Source organism: Monodelphis domestica, chromosome 3 (genome assembly GCF_027887165.1).
Source record: "Monodelphis domestica isolate mMonDom1 chromosome 3, mMonDom1.pri, whole genome shotgun sequence".
NCBI classification, from domain to species: domain Eukaryota; kingdom Metazoa; phylum Chordata; class Mammalia; order Didelphimorphia; family Didelphidae; genus Monodelphis; species Monodelphis domestica.
This window is the reverse complement of record NC_077229.1, coordinates 424580105-424598770: the sequence shown is the minus strand read 5'-3', so window position 1 is coordinate 424598770 and position 18666 is coordinate 424580105. Positions and strand designations below refer to the sequence as shown.

At 42.0% G+C, this 18666-nt stretch overlaps 1 protein-coding gene across 3 annotated transcripts in view; it reads right to left on the bottom strand.

The window, feature by feature from the left end:
* Window positions 1–4742: 4742 nt before the first annotated feature.
* The window catches only part of MAPK4 (mitogen-activated protein kinase 4), a 226663-nt gene continuing 212739 nt past the window's right edge, over window positions 4743–18666 (bottom strand). For all 3 annotated transcript variants that reach the window (XM_056824424.1, XM_016431393.2, XM_001365431.4), the window contains 2 exons: window positions 14690–14891; window positions 4743–7616 (listed from right to left, as the gene is read on the bottom strand). In XM_056824424.1, the coding sequence (XP_056680402.1) occupies window positions 6932–7616; window positions 14690–14891 (887 nt within the window). In that variant the 3' untranslated portion in view covers window positions 4743–6931. The remainder of the gene's footprint in view (window positions 7617–14689; window positions 14892–18666) is intronic.

Here is an 18666-nt window from a genome sequence, read left to right as displayed (position 1 = left end):
GTGTATTTTGTCAAAGACTTCCCCCCCCCCCGAATGTATTGACATAATCATATGATTTTTGTTGATTTTGTTATTAACATGGTTAATTGAGATTATAGTTTCCCTACAATCCTGGTATAAATCCAACCTGATTATAATATATACTCTTTGTGATGTTATTTTATCCTCCTTGATAATATTTAGTTTAGAATGTTTGCATCTATTAGAGAATAATTAGAGAAATTGATCCGTAGTTTTCTTTGACTCTACCTGGTTTATGTTTCAAGATCATATTTGTGTCATAGAAGAGATTTCACAAGATTCCTCTTTTGCTATTTTTTCAAATGTTTACATAGCACTGTATTTTAAAATATTTTTATTTATATAGCGCATGTATGTTCTTTGAATGTTTGATAGAATTCACTTGTGAATCCATCTGGTCTTAGTTTGAATTTTTTTCTGAAAAAAAGTTCATTTGCAGCTTGCTCAACTTTTCCCTCTCAAATTAGACTACTTAATCTAATTCTTGCTTTGTCAATTTGAATATTTTTGTAAAGATTGATTAATTTTATTTAAATTGTTGGCTTTATTAGAATATAATTAGGAAAAAGTCTGCAATAATATCCTTTATTTCTTCAATAGTAGTGAATTTTCCTTTTTCCTTTTTGCTATTGGTAATTCAATTTTCTTCTTTCTTCTTTCTAATCATATTGGCCAATGATTTATCTATTTTTTGGTTTGTTTTTGTTAAAAAACCAACTCCTAGTGTTTATATCTATATCTATCTATCTATTTTGGCATCTAATTAAAAATTTTAAAATATGTTCATTTTCTAGTATTTTTAATTGCATTGCTACTTCATTTCTTATTTTTCTTTGTGTGTGTGTATGTGAATAAGAATATTTGATGATAAATCTTTTCCCCCTAAAGACAGATTTGGCTTAGTTCCAAAATTTTTGATATTTTGTCTTATTGTTGTCATTATCTTTAATGAAATTTCCTATCATTACTCTGATTTGTTATTTGAACCATCAATTCTTTAGGACTAAATCATTTGGTTTCTAGTTAATGTTTAATACTTTTCCCAGCATCTCTTTGCTTAATATAATTTTTATTGTATTGTGGTAAATAAAAGATGTGTATGACAATTCTGCTTTTCTACATTTGTTTATGGGGTTTTAAAAAACCAAGACAAGAATGGTTTTTGCAAAGAGTCCATGATCAGCAGAGATTTATGTATATTCTATTTCCATTCAGTAATTGTTAGAGTTTGTAGATGACTTTTTGATAGAGTTGGGCTGATAAAGGGAGGAGAGATATAATCCATATGAAAATATAGAGTGTCATTGGAGAGAGTTGAGGTAGAATTAAAACATGTGTATGTAGGGAATTATACGGGGTAGCAACTAGGCACTTTTGGAACTTAGAACCTTTTGGTGGTAGAAATCAATAGCTTCTGTTCTGTGCCATCCAGGGAGATGCTAAAAATGTGTTGATCACTTATTTACCTGGGAAGATCTAGGACAAGGCTACTATAGAGATGCAGTTGATTTAAAAAAAAATCTTTACATTCTGTCTTATAATTGATTTTAGTATCTGTTCCAAGGCAGAAGTGTGATAAGGACTAGGCAATGGGGGAGGGGGTGTAAGTGACTTGCCCAGAGTCACCTAGCTAGGAAGTGTCTGAGGCCAGATTTGATCTAAGACCTGTCTCTAGTCCTGACTCTCTATCCACTGAGTCACCTAGGTGCCCTTGCAGTTGATTTTTGCAGAACAGTGTCCACTGAATTCAAGCAGCAGAGCAGGAGAGAACTAGCATCACTGATGATCTACAGTATATGGTAGGGGTTCAGGTCCTCACCAGGGTAGCCTCTCACATATTCCAGTTCTATTGCTCTGAGACTTTCTCTGTCACTTCAAGAGATACTATCTTAGATTTCAGAATCACTTCTAGTGTGGCTTTGTTGAAGATCTTGATGATTTGGACTTCTGTCAGATCACACACATCAACCAGGATGAATGTTTCCTACTGCAGGAAGGAAATGGAGCCACTTGGCTGAAAGAGCAGATTTTGCTCCTGAATTTGTGAAGGGCTACAGTCAGGTGAGATTTGAATAGACCTAAGCCTGAGCCCTGGGCTCAGTCTTCATCACCCTTCTGTTGAAAGTCAAGACAGACTTGATAAGTCTTTATTATGCCTACTTTGTGCTAGACTCTGGGCATACAGAAACAAAAATGAAATAATTCTTGCCCCTGAGGACTTCCATTCTCTAAGGAGAAGACAACATCTTATTCAAACAGGCAGGTACAAAATATATGGATAAAGCTAGGAAAGGGACCTATAATTTCAAAGAGTACAAAATAAATTCAAGGTAAATTTTGTAGAGTGAAGGCACTAATAGCTTTGGATGTCAGGAGAGTTTTTTTGTAAAAGGTAGTGCTTGAACAGAATTTTGAAGGAATCAAGGGGTCTAAGATGCAGAGGTGAGAAGGAAATGTGTCACAAGCATAGACACAGGAAGTGATAGTGTCAACTATGAGGAATAAGAAGGTGGCTAGTTAGCTGGATGGTAGAGTACAGTGTGGAGTTGATTGAGTAAGGGAGTGACATAGACAGACTGGAACTTTAGTTCCCATTAAGACATGGGAACTCTAGAGTGGAGTAAAAAATGGACTATTTGGAAAAGACTATATTTCTGGATGATCAATCAAAGCAGTCATGTAAGATTAGTGGAGTCAACTCAACTAGAGGTGAAAAACTGTCTCCTTGTTATGCAGAAGCATCTCTTGGTTAATCAAGGTCCAATGTGGACCATTTTATGGTTTGGTAGATACTCATCTCACAAGTAGGCATTACTATGACTACTAACCTCTGACATTAATAGAATGATTTATTGTTTTCTTTTTAAACTCTTACCTTCTGTCTTACCTAGTAGCAATTCTAAGACAGAAAAGAGGGTTGGGATAAGCAATTGGGGTTGAGTCACACAGCAGGTACCTGTAACTTCTCCCACCAATGTGGGCATGGGAAGTGATTTCATTTTGAGAGAAGGCTGTTATTTCTCTTATGACTCTCATCTGTAAACTGCTGCCTCCTGAACTGCCCCTAAATTATCCCTCAATTACTTTACTCACTTTGCTCCCTGGGCCTTTAATACTCTCTTCCCTTTCCTTTATCTTTCAACATTTTCTTTAAAACTCTGCCCAAGGGGGCAGCTTAGTGGATTAAGAGCCAGGTCTAGAAATGGGAGGTCTTGGGTTCAAATCTGTCCTTAGACACTTCCTAGATGTGTGACTCTGGTCAAATTTCTTAATCCCTCATTGTCTAGTCTGTACCACTCTTCTGCTGTGGAACCAGTACAGAGTATCAATTCTAAGATGGCAGGTAAGGGTTAAAAAAAAAAAAGAAGACAATCTGGCTTAAATGCCAACTCCATCAGGAAGCCTTTCCCAATTCTCTGGAGAGATATACCTTCTTAGATCTTTAAAAAAATCGAATACATATATCCCTCCTATATCCCACTGGACTATAAATTCTACTAGGGCATGGACTCTGTGATGTAGGAACTTCATATCTTCCCCAGGATCTAGGACAGTGGTTGTATGTAATGGGTGCTTGTTTCATGTTTTCATGTTGGATTCAGTATGGCTTAGGCTGTTATCCCTCCCAGTACAGAGAAAACATATTAATAATCTTTACTCTAAGGAAAAAATAGTATATTCAGGTTGTCACTGGTAGGAAAAAGTGTTTTTGTTTTGTCTGTGTGTTAGTTGTTGTTTTTTTTTTTTGTGGAAGGAGGAGGCAGGGCAGAAGAGTGTCTTAAGTAATGACTGGCTCAGTAGTCATACTGACCCATTGCGGGACACCTGGGCTGTAGAAGGAAGTTCTTTTCCCCTCCTTGCCTCCAGTTACTCTCAGGTGGTTAGGAAGCTGCTTAGAAGAAGTCTGAGGATCACAGTCCTATCTCCAGTGGAGGAAAGCCCTTGACATACTCAGAGTTGCTCAAGACTTCTTTCTTGTGTAAAGTTACTATGGCATGTGTGAAAGGAAACATATCTAGCATCCTCTAGGATTGGCATGATAACACCTCAATGCTAAGCTGACATCAGGCTGATTAAACTATTCTTTGTGGGCCTGATGCTTGGTCACTAGCTCAGCTAGTCAGAGACATTCTTGGAAAGGTGGACAAAGTGTGATCTCCTTCTCTCCCTACACTAAATATTTGTAACAATTTCCAGAGCTAAAATCTGGGCAAAAAGACTGTTACAGGGTTATGGAATTTAGAGGGGGCCCTGATGGCACTTTCAGATCATCAAACAACTGGGTCTAGTCCCTGGATAGCAAGTATAATTCATTGAAATGGGCAGCTCTAAAGGACAATTTTCTCTTCCCAGTCTTTGGATCTTAAATAGGTTCCCTTTTCCCAACATACTCCTACCTATAATCCACTGGTAGTCTCCTCCCTGGAGAGATCTTCCCTAGTCTAGAAGTGGTCTTGAGGCCTTTGCCAATACTGCCTTCTCCCCAAATGAATTGAGTTCATGTTTCATGCCAATTGTCCAAGCCTCAAAAATGTCTAGCTATGGATCTGACACTTCTTGTGAAGAGATCAATAGTATAAGAACCCAGGAAGAATGAATTGATTTTTGTCACCACCTTCCTGCTATAGATCTCTGTGGAAATTCATCTTCTCTTATGGCTGGCATCATTGGTAGGGCAGAGACCAAGGCTTGTGAGTTCTGTCCAGTTATCATTCAGATTGTTGGCAAAACACATCTCATCATAGTGTTTAATAGCATTTAGTAGATTTTTTTACATGGGTATAATAACAATTACTCTGGTATAACAGTGATATATGGACCACAGGGTCAAGAACAGCAGCTTTCTTCCTTTACCAAAAGAGTAATTTCCTCCTTCCCCCCCTTTCCCCACCATAGGACAAGATGGCACAGTGAGTGGGTGGATAAAGTTTCATTTCTTGAACAGTTTCTATTTACACATTCTCCATTAAAAAAGTTTTGGTCAGCTTGAAGAATTCATTTTTAAAATATAAGCCTATAATGTATTGTTTGTTTCCATGTACAAATGATCATTAACAGGTTAATCATTTAAGGTGCTCAGAGGTATAGGTGAACCCCAAGGCTACTTTCAAATCCTAGCGTCTGATCATCTGTTTACCTGTTTTCTAGCTTCCCCTGAAAGCTTTCGCTAGAAGGGGACGAGGCTGGAATGCCAAGTGCCAGCTGATTGGACAACAAGGCTGCCACCCGAGTCTGTGGGTGAAGGTAGGCTGAGGGCCAAGGTAGTAAGGCAAGGACCTGCACCCTCAGAGGGTCACAATTGAACACACCAACTGTGTGTGTGTGTGTGTGTGTGTGTGTGTGTGTGTGTGTGCATGTGCTCTCACACACATAAATAGCTACAAGGTACCCAGTACACAGAAACCCAAGCAAAATCTTGAAGGGTCATTACAATCATCCTTCTGGGTACTTCCATACCAGTGTCCACTGGCTGCGTAGGGTTCCAGTTGTGTTGTCCCTCTTGGGCAGTGCCCCGGTACTCCGTACCTCTCTTGACCCACTATTAGAAGGGGTGCTTGTCCGGCACACTACTCCCTCCAAGATCTTGCCCTCTGCTCAGCTAGTTCCATGAACTAATTCCGGCGGAGGTGTTCATGGAGGAATACAGCTTATTGGGTTACCTTTCTTGGTAACAGGTTTGCATTTTAAAAGGAGGTCTTCAAACCAAGGGAATAATGGTTACAGTGGGGTATTGGGCCCACTATGGGCCAGAGGGAGAGAGACCTAGGGATGGGGCAAGAGGTTTTTGATGCCCCTTCTTGTTCACACCATACCCCATACTTGCCTGCCTCTTCCACTTTTGCATAGGGCTGTGGTGTATGTGTGTGTGTGTGTGTGTGTGTGTGTGTGTAAAGAATGCAGAATCTGGCCCCAGGGGCATCCATCAGTGACTATACTTGAGGTTGAAGAAGCACTCAGGAATAACTCAATGGCTTCTGCCTAGTTCCCTGTCTTATGGATTCTTTATTAAATGAGCCACTTGGCTGTGGGTGATTGTTGTTGTTGTTGTTGTTGTTTTAACCCAGTGACCCTCCAGGTTGCCTGGATCTGAAGCCCAAGAGGCTTTGGTGTCTGGCCCCAGGGGGAGGAGATGACTGTTCTTGACTATTTAAGAGAGCCCTCCAACTTCTGGTTCAAGGAGGAAGCCCTTCCTTGGACTTTGGCTTCCCTTAGATTTCGAAGAGAAAGCATTTCCATGACAAAGGAGATGGAATGGAGGGCAAGTCTGGGAGTCAGGAGACCCAAGTTTTACTACTGCTTTGCCTCGAACTTGCTCTGTAACCCTTGGGAAGTCACCTTCCTTCTCTGGACCTCAGTTTCCTGATCTGTCAAAGGAAGGGGTTGAACTAGATGATTTCAAATGTCCCTTTTGGCTCTGACATTCTTTGAGTTTGTGGAGTGTAACCCTTATTAAAAAGAGAGGACCTGTTCCTCTTTGGGAAGCTTCCTTCTTCCCATGGCTACTCCCATTTTCCTTCTCCCAAAGCCCCCACCCCCAAGAATATGTTCATAAACTGATCAGCCTGGTGTTCTGTACAAAAGGCTTATTACCTTAGACTTAAATTCAAAACATTCCAGAGGTTAAAAGGCGCGATCATTAAGGCAGTTTAATAGATTCAATATTTTACTTGTGTTTCCTGATTCCTTCAAGGGTCTCATGAACCCTAAGGCATCAGAAAGGAGGCTGGGAGCTGTTTGTCTTTGATTAAAAGGTATGGGGTAGGCTATCCACCCTCTGTTGCAAAGGACTGACATGCCAGGAACCAGGGTGACCTGTTTTTTCCCTTTGGCCTGGGTCTGCAGTGCCACAAGACTGTGGCCAGCCAGCTGAGAAGAAAGGGGAAATTCATGAAGAGCAAACTACTCAGCTTCACCACCTCTCCTTTGGATAGGGTTCAGTCTGTACGATGTCACTGGGGTGCTCTGAGATACATGCCCCATTGATTTCACTGAGTTTGTTATCTGGCAGGTCCTCTGGCTTGGTACAGAGTTTCAGTGCTCTGGAAATGAAGACATCCAAGTCAAATTGGGGATCAGTCCCATTGTTCCCCTCCTTGGGTTCCTTGTGGTGTTGGGGTGAGGAGGGCAGGCTTCGTTCCTGGATCTCAGGGAGTGGGCTGGGGCACTCAAGACCACTCTGTGTACTCTTCACCCATTGTGCAATCTCCAGGAAGAGGTTGGAGGGCTCCTCCTCTAGGGAGAGCTCAGTGGTGGGAGCGATGGCTGTCTTCTTCCAATGGGACAGGTCTAAGATGAGTTTAGGCTCTGAGTAGTGATGGGGTTTGTTGTCCCTCCACAGTAACTTATCCAGGTAGGATGGTGATCCCACCTTGTAGTCACAGGACCGCCCATAGTCAGAGTCAAATACTCGGTCCATGGATGAGTGAGATTGCTCCAGGAATCGCTCAGAGCTACTCTGGGAATATTTTCGTGGGTCCACCTGGACCTCTTCCACTATTGACTCTGAGCCTGCACGGGGATCCCGCTGTACCTCACTTGTGTCGAGGTATCTGTCCTGTTTCCATTCCAGATCAGAGGATAGACTGACTGGGTACCTAAGAGAAGACAGACAGAGGATGAAATAGGAAGCTAAGGATCAGGTGGGATTGTTGCAAGAGAGAAAAATGCCATCAAGTGTTGCTGAGCTCTCCCTTCAAACTCCTTTATGGGCTATCTACACTATACCATCAGACATTTATTTATAAATACATCACTTTGTATGGTTCTCTGGTAATATCTTCCAAAATCAAAATCACAGGATGTTGGAACTGAAAGAGACCTGATTGCTTTCGTTTTATAGACAGGGAAACTGAGGCTAGTTCAGAGGCTAATAGATTTAGAGTTGGAAGGGACTTATAAATCATCAAGTCTAATCCCCTCATTTTACAGATAAGGAAAACTGAGGCCTCAGGAGAATTTAAGAAATTTGCTAAGGATCCTGTAAGCATCCAAGGTAGGATTTGAACTCAGGTCTTTTGGAGTGTAGTTAGGTCTAACATTCATGTCACTATGCCATACTATGTCTCAGTGTGCCATGCCTAAATTCACACAAGTTGCCAGTGACACAGCCGAGACTAAAATGCAGATCTCCTGACTTTTGGCTCAGTGTGTAGTCTCCTACCACTCCTACCCCCTGCATTTTCCATTGCTTTAATAGTTTTTATGGCTTCTCTAAAGTCCAGGAAAGATAGGACTGTTGAATGGCAGGAAAACGCAGGCAGACAGTACTACCTGAGTTCCTGCTGGGTGCACATTCCTTGGAGGAGTACAATGAAGACAGCTGGTAAGTGAACAGGACAGGAAATGTATCTGTGAAAAATACGTAAGGACAGGAGGGGCATAATGTTCTCCGTAGGGGATGATGAGAGCTACCAGGAAGACCCCTCTCCTGCCTTCACTCCATCTTTAGTGACTGTTTCCTTTGGGTTAAGCATTGTTCCCACCCAGGGGACCTCTTTAAAAATACAGCAGGCAATACATTCCATATAAACTCCATAGCAGGCATCAGTTTCTTAGGGATATAAGAGATGAAGCAACAGGAGAGCCCAAGGTACCTGGATGCTGCTGAAAGGGGAGATGTCCTGGAAGGAGAGGAGAGGGGGCCACCATTCAATGAATATTTATTTAATGCCTACTATGTGAAAGGTCCCTGCTAGGGCCTGGGAAGAAAAAAAATCCTGCCCTCCAGGAGCTTACCTTCTATTGGAGAGATTGGGGTACACAATTCACTCAGATAGGTATAGTACAAAGTGAAATGCAGGGGAGAGCACTAAATTGGGAGGTCTTCCCAGAAGAGCGGAATTAAAGAAATGCCTGCAATTCAACAAACATTTCCTAATTCAAGGCACTGTCCTAGGTGCTGGAATTCTGAGAGGTGGAGATGAGAAGGGAGGATATTTCAGGAGGGGAGAGATAGCACATCCAGCGGTTGGGAAGGGGAAAACTTTATGGCCATAACTATTTTGTCTATGGCCACTCCTGAAGAACCAACCACAAACGCCTGGGAAAAAACAGCTGGGTTTGGCGTCAGGGGATGGGGATCTAGTCTGGTTCTTCCATTTGGTGTGGGCATTACTCTCCTACTCTGAGTGCCAGTTTCTTAATTTGTAAAATGGGAGGAATGGACAAGATCATCTCTAATGAGTCTTCCAGTGTCCAGCAGCTGCTGTTCCACCCTCAGCCTCTGATCTGCTGGTTCTTTACTGCCTGCTTTGCAGTCATGCCGGGACGACCACACCACATTTCAGCTACCCCCGCCCCCTTCTTTCTATCTCTGGTTCTGGATACAGTAATCAAATCAATAATGTGACTCCTGGAAAGTCCACCTAAATTGATTGCCCGGTGCTTCCACTCACCATCCCTGTAAATGCCCTGATCAAACCAAACTAACCCTCTTTTATAAGAATGTAAGAGCGAAAGTTCTTTTGAGAGGAGGAACTGGCTTGCTTTTTGTATTTGTATATCTAGCATTTAGAATTTTGATGGGAACATAGTGAGTGTGCACTTTGAAACAACTGTAAGGGGCAGCTAAGTATCTCAGTGGATAGAGGGCAAGACCTGGAGACCCAAGGTCCTGGGTTTGAATTTGACCTCAGACCTTTCCTAGCTGTGTGACCCTGGGCAAGTCACTTCACCCCAATTGTCTAGCCCTTATTGCTCTTCTGCCTCGGAACTGATACTTAGCATTAATTCTAAGGCAGAAGGTAAGGGTTTAAGAAAATGAGCACCATTTAACTTATTGCTATATGACTCGAAGAGTCTCTCTGAGAGCTCTGTGCCTGCAGTACTGTGGAGGTCACTGACTCAAAGGTGAAAGACGGGGTGCAGCTGGAGGCACAGCTTCTTAATTAACCTAAGCTTTGCACATGATTTATGAATCATTCAGTCCCAGAAGAATCACTCTGAAGCACAGGAAGGGGTTTCAACAGGAACAACAAAATATCTCTCCAAACATAATCTGTTTAACAAAAAGAGATAGTCACAGCCTTCCCTTGGAACCCCCCTACCCTGTATCATCATCTGTCAAATGATTCGAAAGGACAATTTAATTGTCTTTCACTCATGCAACCAGTTGTCAGTTCCCCAAATGTAGCAGGACATCCACTTGGGTCCCTTGTCCTTACTTCCTTGTGGAGTTTTAGCTGCCAGTACATCTGCTTCTATTTTTAATCCCTGAACAGCCAGAAGTCCCTGCCTCTCTCCCCTCCCAGGATTTAGCAGACAAGTACTTATAAAATCAGAAATGACAGAGATAAGAGGCCTCCTAGAGATGACTAAATTCAAATCCTTCATTTTGCAGATGAGGAAACTGAGGTACAGAAAGTGGCATTCCTTACTCAGGGTCACATGGCCAATTAATTAGTGGCTGGGTTGGGACTAAAACCCAGGTCTCCTAGCTCCCAGGCTAGTGTGCCCTCCACCACCCCACACTCTTGCAAGGCTGGATGACCTCAGGAGCACCAAGTTTTTCTCAAGAAGGCTCAAATGTATTCTGGCATATGCCATGACTCTCATTTCCATTCCTCTTTGGAAATCATATAGAAGTTCCTATGGGAATTTTATTATTCTCAGCTCCCAAGACCAAGGCCTAAATAGGACAGCCTTCCTAGGTTCAGACTTTGAAGGACAGAACTTGAAGACCCAGGAGTCTGGAACAAAAGAATGACTAAGGAAAAAACTGTGTGCTCTAAGACTCAAGTTTGCTCAACCTTGGAAATATCACTGTCATCAACGACGGGATTTCTCTAACGAAGGGAAGAGTTGACATCTTATGAGCAGAAGGATGCCAAGTTGTCTCCTCTTATTTTGATGGGTGATGTGTGTGCACATGTGCTCTCATGCATGTAAACTGGGAGTTTGAAGTAGCCAAGGACCCTGAGGAAAGTTTCTTTGCTCAAAAATCTCTGATTCCTCACATTGGACAGTTAGAGAGATTCATTGAATTGAACAGCCTTCTCAACACTGAAACCACTTATGAGTGATAAAGAGAGAGAGTTAAAACTTTCCAGACTAAGATATAGAGATTGCAAAGATCGTGTCGTTCAACTTCCTCATATTACAAATGAGAAAATTGAAACCCAGGAAGATTGTGAGTTGACCAAGGTCACTTAGGTAGTAAGCAACAGAAATAGGATTTGAATACAGGTCCTCTGACTCTAGAGTTCATTCCATTCTAGCCCACTGATTAAAAGGTATTTGTAATTTGGTATGATATAATACTATAGGATTTACAAGGCACCTTTACATTTCATTTTTTTGATTCTGCCCTCACAGCAATCCTGTGAGGTGGTAGCCCAAGCTTTGTTGGCTCTATCTTATACATGAAGAAACTAAGACCCAAAGGGGTCTTAAGCCAGGGGTCACCCAGTCAATATGAGGACTGGGTCTCTGAAGGCTGAATCTAGGATTCTATATCACATCGGTGTCCTCTCAATCAATCATGTGTACCCTGGTCTGAATAGACTTTAATCAAATAATCAGAAGGAGATCTGTTCTGCTAATTAGTATAGCATTGTTCATTAGAAGAATGGGAAGGAAGAGGTTATCTTCTAACAATGGATGTTTTAGGAGAGGACCTGCTTGAGGAAAGAGGAGGTGAATATGGCAGTGGAGGGATTTGGATGTGAAGAGATGAGCATGAGAGTATTAGGCATTTCCTGAGCAAACAAGAGGGGATGTAGGTAGTGGATGAGGGGGACAAAAAAGGTGATAGGGAGGTGCCAAAGATGAATTTTGCCTCCTTTTAAATTTTGTAGTTATCTGTTGCTGGTCATTGGCAACCTTCCCTGCTGTTTTGGCATACAGACTATTGAAGAAAAACAAATGAGTAGGTTTAAGGAGCATTGGATCTTTGAGGAGATAAAAGCACTATTATGATCAAGGTATCTTTTATCCTTTCACCACAGGGATGGAGAAAATAGAAATTGGTCATATTACTATTTTTCAGATGGAGCAACTGGGACCCAGAGAGATTAAGGAACTTGTCCAAGGCTATGTAGTAATTACCAAAGAGTCAGATCTAGAATTTGAGTCTTTTGCTTGCAGTCTGGGGGAATCTGTGCTCTGTCTGACTATCTGACAGTATTGACTCCAAGATGGAAGGTAAGGGTTTAAAAAAAAGTTCCTTCTTGTTTCATTTCACCATGGGTTCTGTTCCCAGGCATCCCATCTTGCTTTTAGCTAGCTGTCAGCAATCCTGGAGAAAGGTCCTGAAGATATATTCTCCTTTTCTCCATTAAAAGGGGGCCCTGCATGGTGGTCCTCAGATTATCAAGAATTTACTACTTTTACCTGTTGGTAAAGCCAGTCCTGTGAATGAGTAACAGCTTTATTCATTCTCACTACCCACTGTCAAGTATAGATACAGTTTGAATCAGGTTAGAGGGAAATTCTGAGGATACTAAAATCTTTGCGTTGGAAGAATCCTCCAAAGTAGTCTAGTCCTGGGGTAGATAGGTAACTAACTCAGTGGATAGAGAGCCAGGCCTAGAGGCAGGAGGTTCTGGGTTCAAATATGACCACAGATACTTCTTGTTGGGTGATTCTGGGCAAATCACTTAATCCTAATTGCCTAGTCCTTATGGTTCTTCTGTCTTAGAACCAACTTGGTACTGATTCTAAGATGGAGGGTAAAGGTTAAAAAAAAGCAATCTAATCTCATATTGGAAGGATGAAGCTCATTTAATAAATCTATATGAGTAGGACTCTAGCCTGGAGAGCTAATTACTTACTAAGGCTCCTCCAAGAGGGAGGATACATCTGGTCTGAGCCCTCTGCTCTCTTCCATCTACTTTCCCTTGGAATCAATGGCAGGAATTTATATGATTGGTTGGAATGGGGTGTCATTTGGGTCATTGAACAGAACTTAGCTGAGTAGCTAATCAGCGGATTTAACTGGCAGTCATGGTGGCATTAGCTTGGTGGTGCAGCTCACTAAGCTAACCATTGATCCATTCCATTAGATCCTATGTCAGTTTCCTTGCAGGGAGCACTTAGCAAAGCTAATTCCAAGGACTTGTAGTTCCTAATACAAACACTTCCTAAGATCCCTCTCTTAAAAGCAGAAAACTGTGCATGAATAAAAGCAATAGACTTCCCCATGCTTAGTAGAGCTGCAAATTCAAATTACTTTGTGTTTATAGTATGCTTTAGGGTTTGCAAAACACTTTTCTTATTAGAGCCCTGCAAGAGAGATCATGTATTTTTATCCCTAGGAGCCTCTGAGACTCAGAAGGTTAGATGACTTGTTTAGGCCATACCAATTAGCAGGCATCAGAGCCAGGATTTAATGCAGCCCTGTTGACTTCAAGCCATGTGCAAACACCCCTGCCCTCTGACATACAGAAGCCGAGGGATAGATCCACCTTCAAGATCAAGTGCCTCTGCTCAAATTGTTCTCCCCCTTCTGAAAAGTCTCCCGCCTTCTCTTGCTCCCTGTTCAATTCCACATATGTTTCCAAATCTAGCTCAGGTTCTGCTGCTTCTGGGAAGTCTTTCCTGACAACCTCAGCCCACTGTGGGAGAGCCCACTCTCCTCCTCCTCTTCCCCAAACCAGCTCTGGTCATTTGCATCACTCACAACAGGACTTGTCATATGCAACCAGGAATGTACAGGAAAATGTTTAACAGTGGCACACTTTCACATTTCATCTGCATTACTAACCATTTCTTTATCACTTTCTTAAGTCAACTAGACAATCAATAAATTCCGTTTTCTAGCATTTACCAGTTTTTCTGAGGTTCTAAATGCTCATGCTAAAAATTCAACAATTGGCTCTCAGAGCCAGCCTCAGTTGTCTCCAGCACCCTTGCATCCAACCTCAGACCTGGAGACAGGAAGTCCTGGGTTCAAAATTGGCCTCAATCCCTTCCTAGGTGTGTGACCCTGGGCAGGTCTCTCAACCCCAGTTGTCTAATTCTCACCCCTCTTTTGTCTTAGAAGTGATACTAAGAGAAAAGGTAAGAATTTTAAAAAAACATATTGCATTTGTACTGTTTTTGTAATTTACAAGGTACTTCCACATCCAAGACCTCATTTCATCCTTATAACAATCCTGCAAAGCAGGTAGGGAAAGTGGTATGATCCCCAATCAACAAAGAACTGAAGCTCAGAGAGGCTAATCAATTTGCCCAAGGTCACACTGCTAGTGACTGACAGAGCAAGCACTAGAACCCAGGACTCTTTTCACTCTAGATGTTCAAAAAGTATCTGTTGAATGTTGTTGGACAATCTGTTCACCCCAGCAAGAGAGGACAGTAATGAAAGGTGCTCTCTTGAGAAAGGTCACTTGTCTACTCATTCATAGCAAGGAATCACATGCTGAGAGAGCAGAAGAACCATGGACTTTATTCATCTCATTGTGAGGGTCTGGGAGACAGGAAAAGAGAATGAGCCAGGCTGAGGCTGGGGGAGGAGATATACATGGGCTATATGAAAAAAAAAAATATATATATATATATATATTGAAGACCATCTTCCAAAGGCTCTGGAATATGTGACCAATGAAAAGGAAGGACTCCAGTGACCTGGAGTTAGTAGGGGGTACAAGAGGGGTGGAAGGAAGGAGAGTGTAGAATCAAGTAGGGCAGCTGCTCTTGATAACAGCATAGGAAGCCAGCAATACTGCACCTGTCCCAGGTGGAGAGCTGGCTCTGGTTGGCCGCCATCAACAAGATGTCGTCAATTTCATCTTCAATTCGAAAGGGCTGCTGGGAGATGGGCTCATCCTCTGGGCATGAGTATGGGCTCATGTAGGGGTGCTGCAGGCCCATCTCTGCTGTTAATCGGTCCATGGGGTTGAAGGTCAGGATCTTCTCCAGAAAGTCAACAGCTGTGGGAAAGCAAAGGAGAGAAGGATATGGAAATCACTGATTGCCTCCTTCCAGGCTGAGAAAAGAGGGTTGTGAAATTACAGTCTTTGGGACTTTTTTTAGAAGGGGCTCATGGTATTTAGAGTTAAGTAGAATGAATTCCAAGTTAGTCCTCACTAAGAACAAACCTTGCCTGGAAAGAGTAGGGGATAGACTGATGCTAGATGAAGGGGTTTTAAACAGTTGAGAAACACTGGATTGAGTCAACAATTCTGAAATTCCATTCTCCTCTCCACTTCCCAATTCTCTTTTTTCCCTTTAATTTCTGTCTTGGTATAGTGAAAAAAATGACTGCCCTGGTAATCAGAAGATTGGAATCATTTGGCTTTGTCATTCGCTAGCCGTGTAACCATAGACAAATCAGACTTCCTCCCTACTAAGCTACCAAGTTTATGGGCATAATAATAATGATTAAGATGATAACTAGTACCTAAATAGCACTTATGATGTGCCTGCCACTGTGCTAATAAGCACTTTAAATGATATCATTTGATTTTCACAACTATGCTGTGAGATAAGTACTATGATTATCCCCATTTTGCAGATGAGGAAACTAAGGCTGAGAGAAGTGACTTGTCCAGGATAATATAGCTAGTCAGTGTCTGAAGCTGAATTTTACTTCAGGTCTTCCTAACTTTAAGGCTGGAATTCCATCTATTGTGCCAACTAGCAGCCACAGGTCCCATGTGCAGGTGGGCAATTGCATGAAAAGAGGTTAGGACGGAAGTTGCCATTTCACAATTTTGTCTAGGGCTGGCACTGATATCAGGGACAAGAGATAGAAGCTTCAGTTTCCTCACCAGTAAAATAAGATGCTTGGACTAGATAATCTCTAAAGTCCTTTTTTGACTTTTAACATTCTACAATTTTTTTTTCTGCCTTGAAATTGGGCCTCACTTTCTCAGTCTTCCTGCCTCCATCCAAAAGTGTTTTTCCAATAGTCTGCCAAGGTGCCTGACATGAGACCACTAGAGATTTGCACCAATTCCCTTGGGTTAAGGCATTGTATCTTTAGGAAATCTTTATTAAAAATGGAAATTCTCCTGGGAGGGGACACTAATAACTTAGGTTATTAGTCATAAATATATTTGGGGGGTCAACAGATGCTGAAAAGGGTAAAGCTTTAAGATAATGAGACACAGGATGAGTAAGCTTTGAAGGGGTGGGAAGGCAGAGGAAGATTTTCAGCACAAGGCACTTCTTCAGGGAGTCTCTCAATGAAGGCCCTTGAGATATCCAAGGGCCAGTTTGAAGATACCAACTGAGTCAGTGACACATTAAGAAGGAATAGAAGCTTAGAAAGAATTTTCTCACTTCATTGTTTTACTAGGGATGGGTCACCTATTTGCCAAGTAAACCATATGGACAGTATTGGCTGGTTACAAAGAGTCACGGGTCATGAAGAGTCGGACATGACTTAATAACAACAATGTGGTCAACCCATTAGGCTACCTTTTTCTGCCTCTTCTCTTCTCTTCTCTTCTCTTCTCTTCTCTTCTCTTCTCTTCTCTTCTCTTCTCTTCTCTTCTCTTCTCTTCTCTTCTCTTCTCTTCTCTTCTCTTCTCTTCTCTTCTCTTCTCTTCTCTTCTCTTCTCTTCTCTTCTCTTCTCTTCTCTTCTCTTTTTTATAACCTTTACCTTCTGTCTTGGAGTCAATATTGCATATTGACTCCAAGTGAGAAGAGTGGTAAGGGCTAGGCAGTGGGGGTCAAGTGACTTGCCCAGGGTCACACAGCTGGGAAGTATCTGAGACCAGATTTGAACCCAGGATCTCCCATCTCTAGGCCTGACTTTCAATCCACTGAGCTACCCAGCTGCCCCCTTCTTTTCTCTTTTCTCTTTTCAATGGCACTAGGAAACTGTCTAATGCCCCTGTCATGATAAAACTTTCCCCAGATTGTGCTAGAGAGTATGCTTTGCGGGCCATTCTAGGGTCAAGTCTGGCTCCCAGGCAATCATGTCTCTCTCTTTGTTATTTCCCAGCTCATCTCTTTATGAAAATGCCACTTAAAGCATCATGTGGCTAATCACATTATAGCTCAAGAGGAAAGGCAGGCATGGACCTACAGCCAATCATGGGTTGTCTGGGCTCCAAGGAGTCTTTAAGGAGGCAGTAAAGCTGAGAAGGGGTATCTCAACCTGGAGCCATTAACCTGCCACTCACTGCTGTCCTGGATTACTTTGCTCAGGGTGTTCATCAATGATTCAGGAAATCAATAGATTCTCAAAGCGGCTGGTCTTCTCCTAAGGCTTCAGTGCCACTGTAACCCAAGACTCTGGGACTGAAGGACACATATTGGTGCTTCAGTGAAGAGTGCAGGCAGGGGACCAAGATGGCGCAATGTCCTTACTACAAACCAGACATCTCCAGCTCCCAGTGCTACACAGCTTCAGTGACAACACCTGACATTTCTACAGAACTTTAAAGCTGGAATACTTCTGCATCCATTATCTCATTTGACTTTCACAGTGGGTATGCAGGTCAGAAATTATCTCTATTTTGCAGAAAAGGAAGAGTTGAGACTTAGAGAGAAGATACAAGGTCACATAATACAGAAGTGCCAGGATGGGTACAGTATTAATGCACTAGAGTGGGAGGGATTAGATGGAGGTTCTTGGCCCAGTTCTGCCTCTCGTATACCATGCCCTTGGGGGAAATATTTAACTTTTATGGGCTTTTTGTCTTCATCTGTTCAGTGGGGAGAATAATGCCTAGATCACTCAATTCTGTTAGGATAAAATGAAATTTCCTTTTTGGGTTGGACCTTGTGCTACATGTTATTCTGATGAAAAAATTGTTCTACTAAGGCAATCACACCTCTTCTGCAACATTTATAGTCTCAGGGCAGTTAGGTGGCAAAGTGGATAGAACATTGGGTTTAGAATCAAGAAGGGTCATTTTCCTGAGTTCAAATCTGGCTTCAGACACTTATTAGCTCTGTAACTTGCCTCAATTCCTAATTTGTAAAATGAGCTGCAGAAGGAAATGGCAAGCCACTCCAGTATCTTTGCCAAGAAAATCCCAAATGGGGTTTGAAATGACTGAACAACAAAAATATTGTCTTTGAGAACTGGTTGCCTGGGGCACTGAGAAATTAGTGACCTGCCCAGGGCCACATAGCCAATACGGGTCAGAGTGGGAGGGTGGGAGCTTCTGACTAAAAGGCCAACTTTAACCATTGTGCCTCTTAGTGCCCACAAGCAACCATAAGACTATCTGTTAAAAGCCTATAAAGAAGGGGATGGCTAGATGGCTCAGTGGATTGAGAGCCAGGCCCAGAGATGGGAGACCCTGGGCTCAAATCTGGCCTCAGATCACTATCTATGACTACCGGTTAAAAAACTATAAAGAAAGGGGTAAGATCAAATTGTTTACCATCTTTAAGCTGGGGGAGGGAAGGAAGGAAGGGAGATGGTTTGGATCTTAGAATTTTTGAAAACATATGAAGTTCTTATTACATGTAACTAAAAAGAAAATATCTTTGAATTTAAAAAAAAGAAGGGAACAGCTAGATGGCTCAGTGAATTGAGGCAGGCAATGGCCTAGGTTCAAATCTGTCCTCAGTCACTTATTAGCTACATGACTCTGGTCAAGTCACTTAACTCCAGTTGCCTAGCCCTTATTGTTCTTCAGCCTTGGAACTAGTACTTATTTTTTACTTATTTAATTTAATACTTATTTAATTAATCAATTATTATTGATTCTAAAATAAAAGATAAGCATTTTCAAATAAAA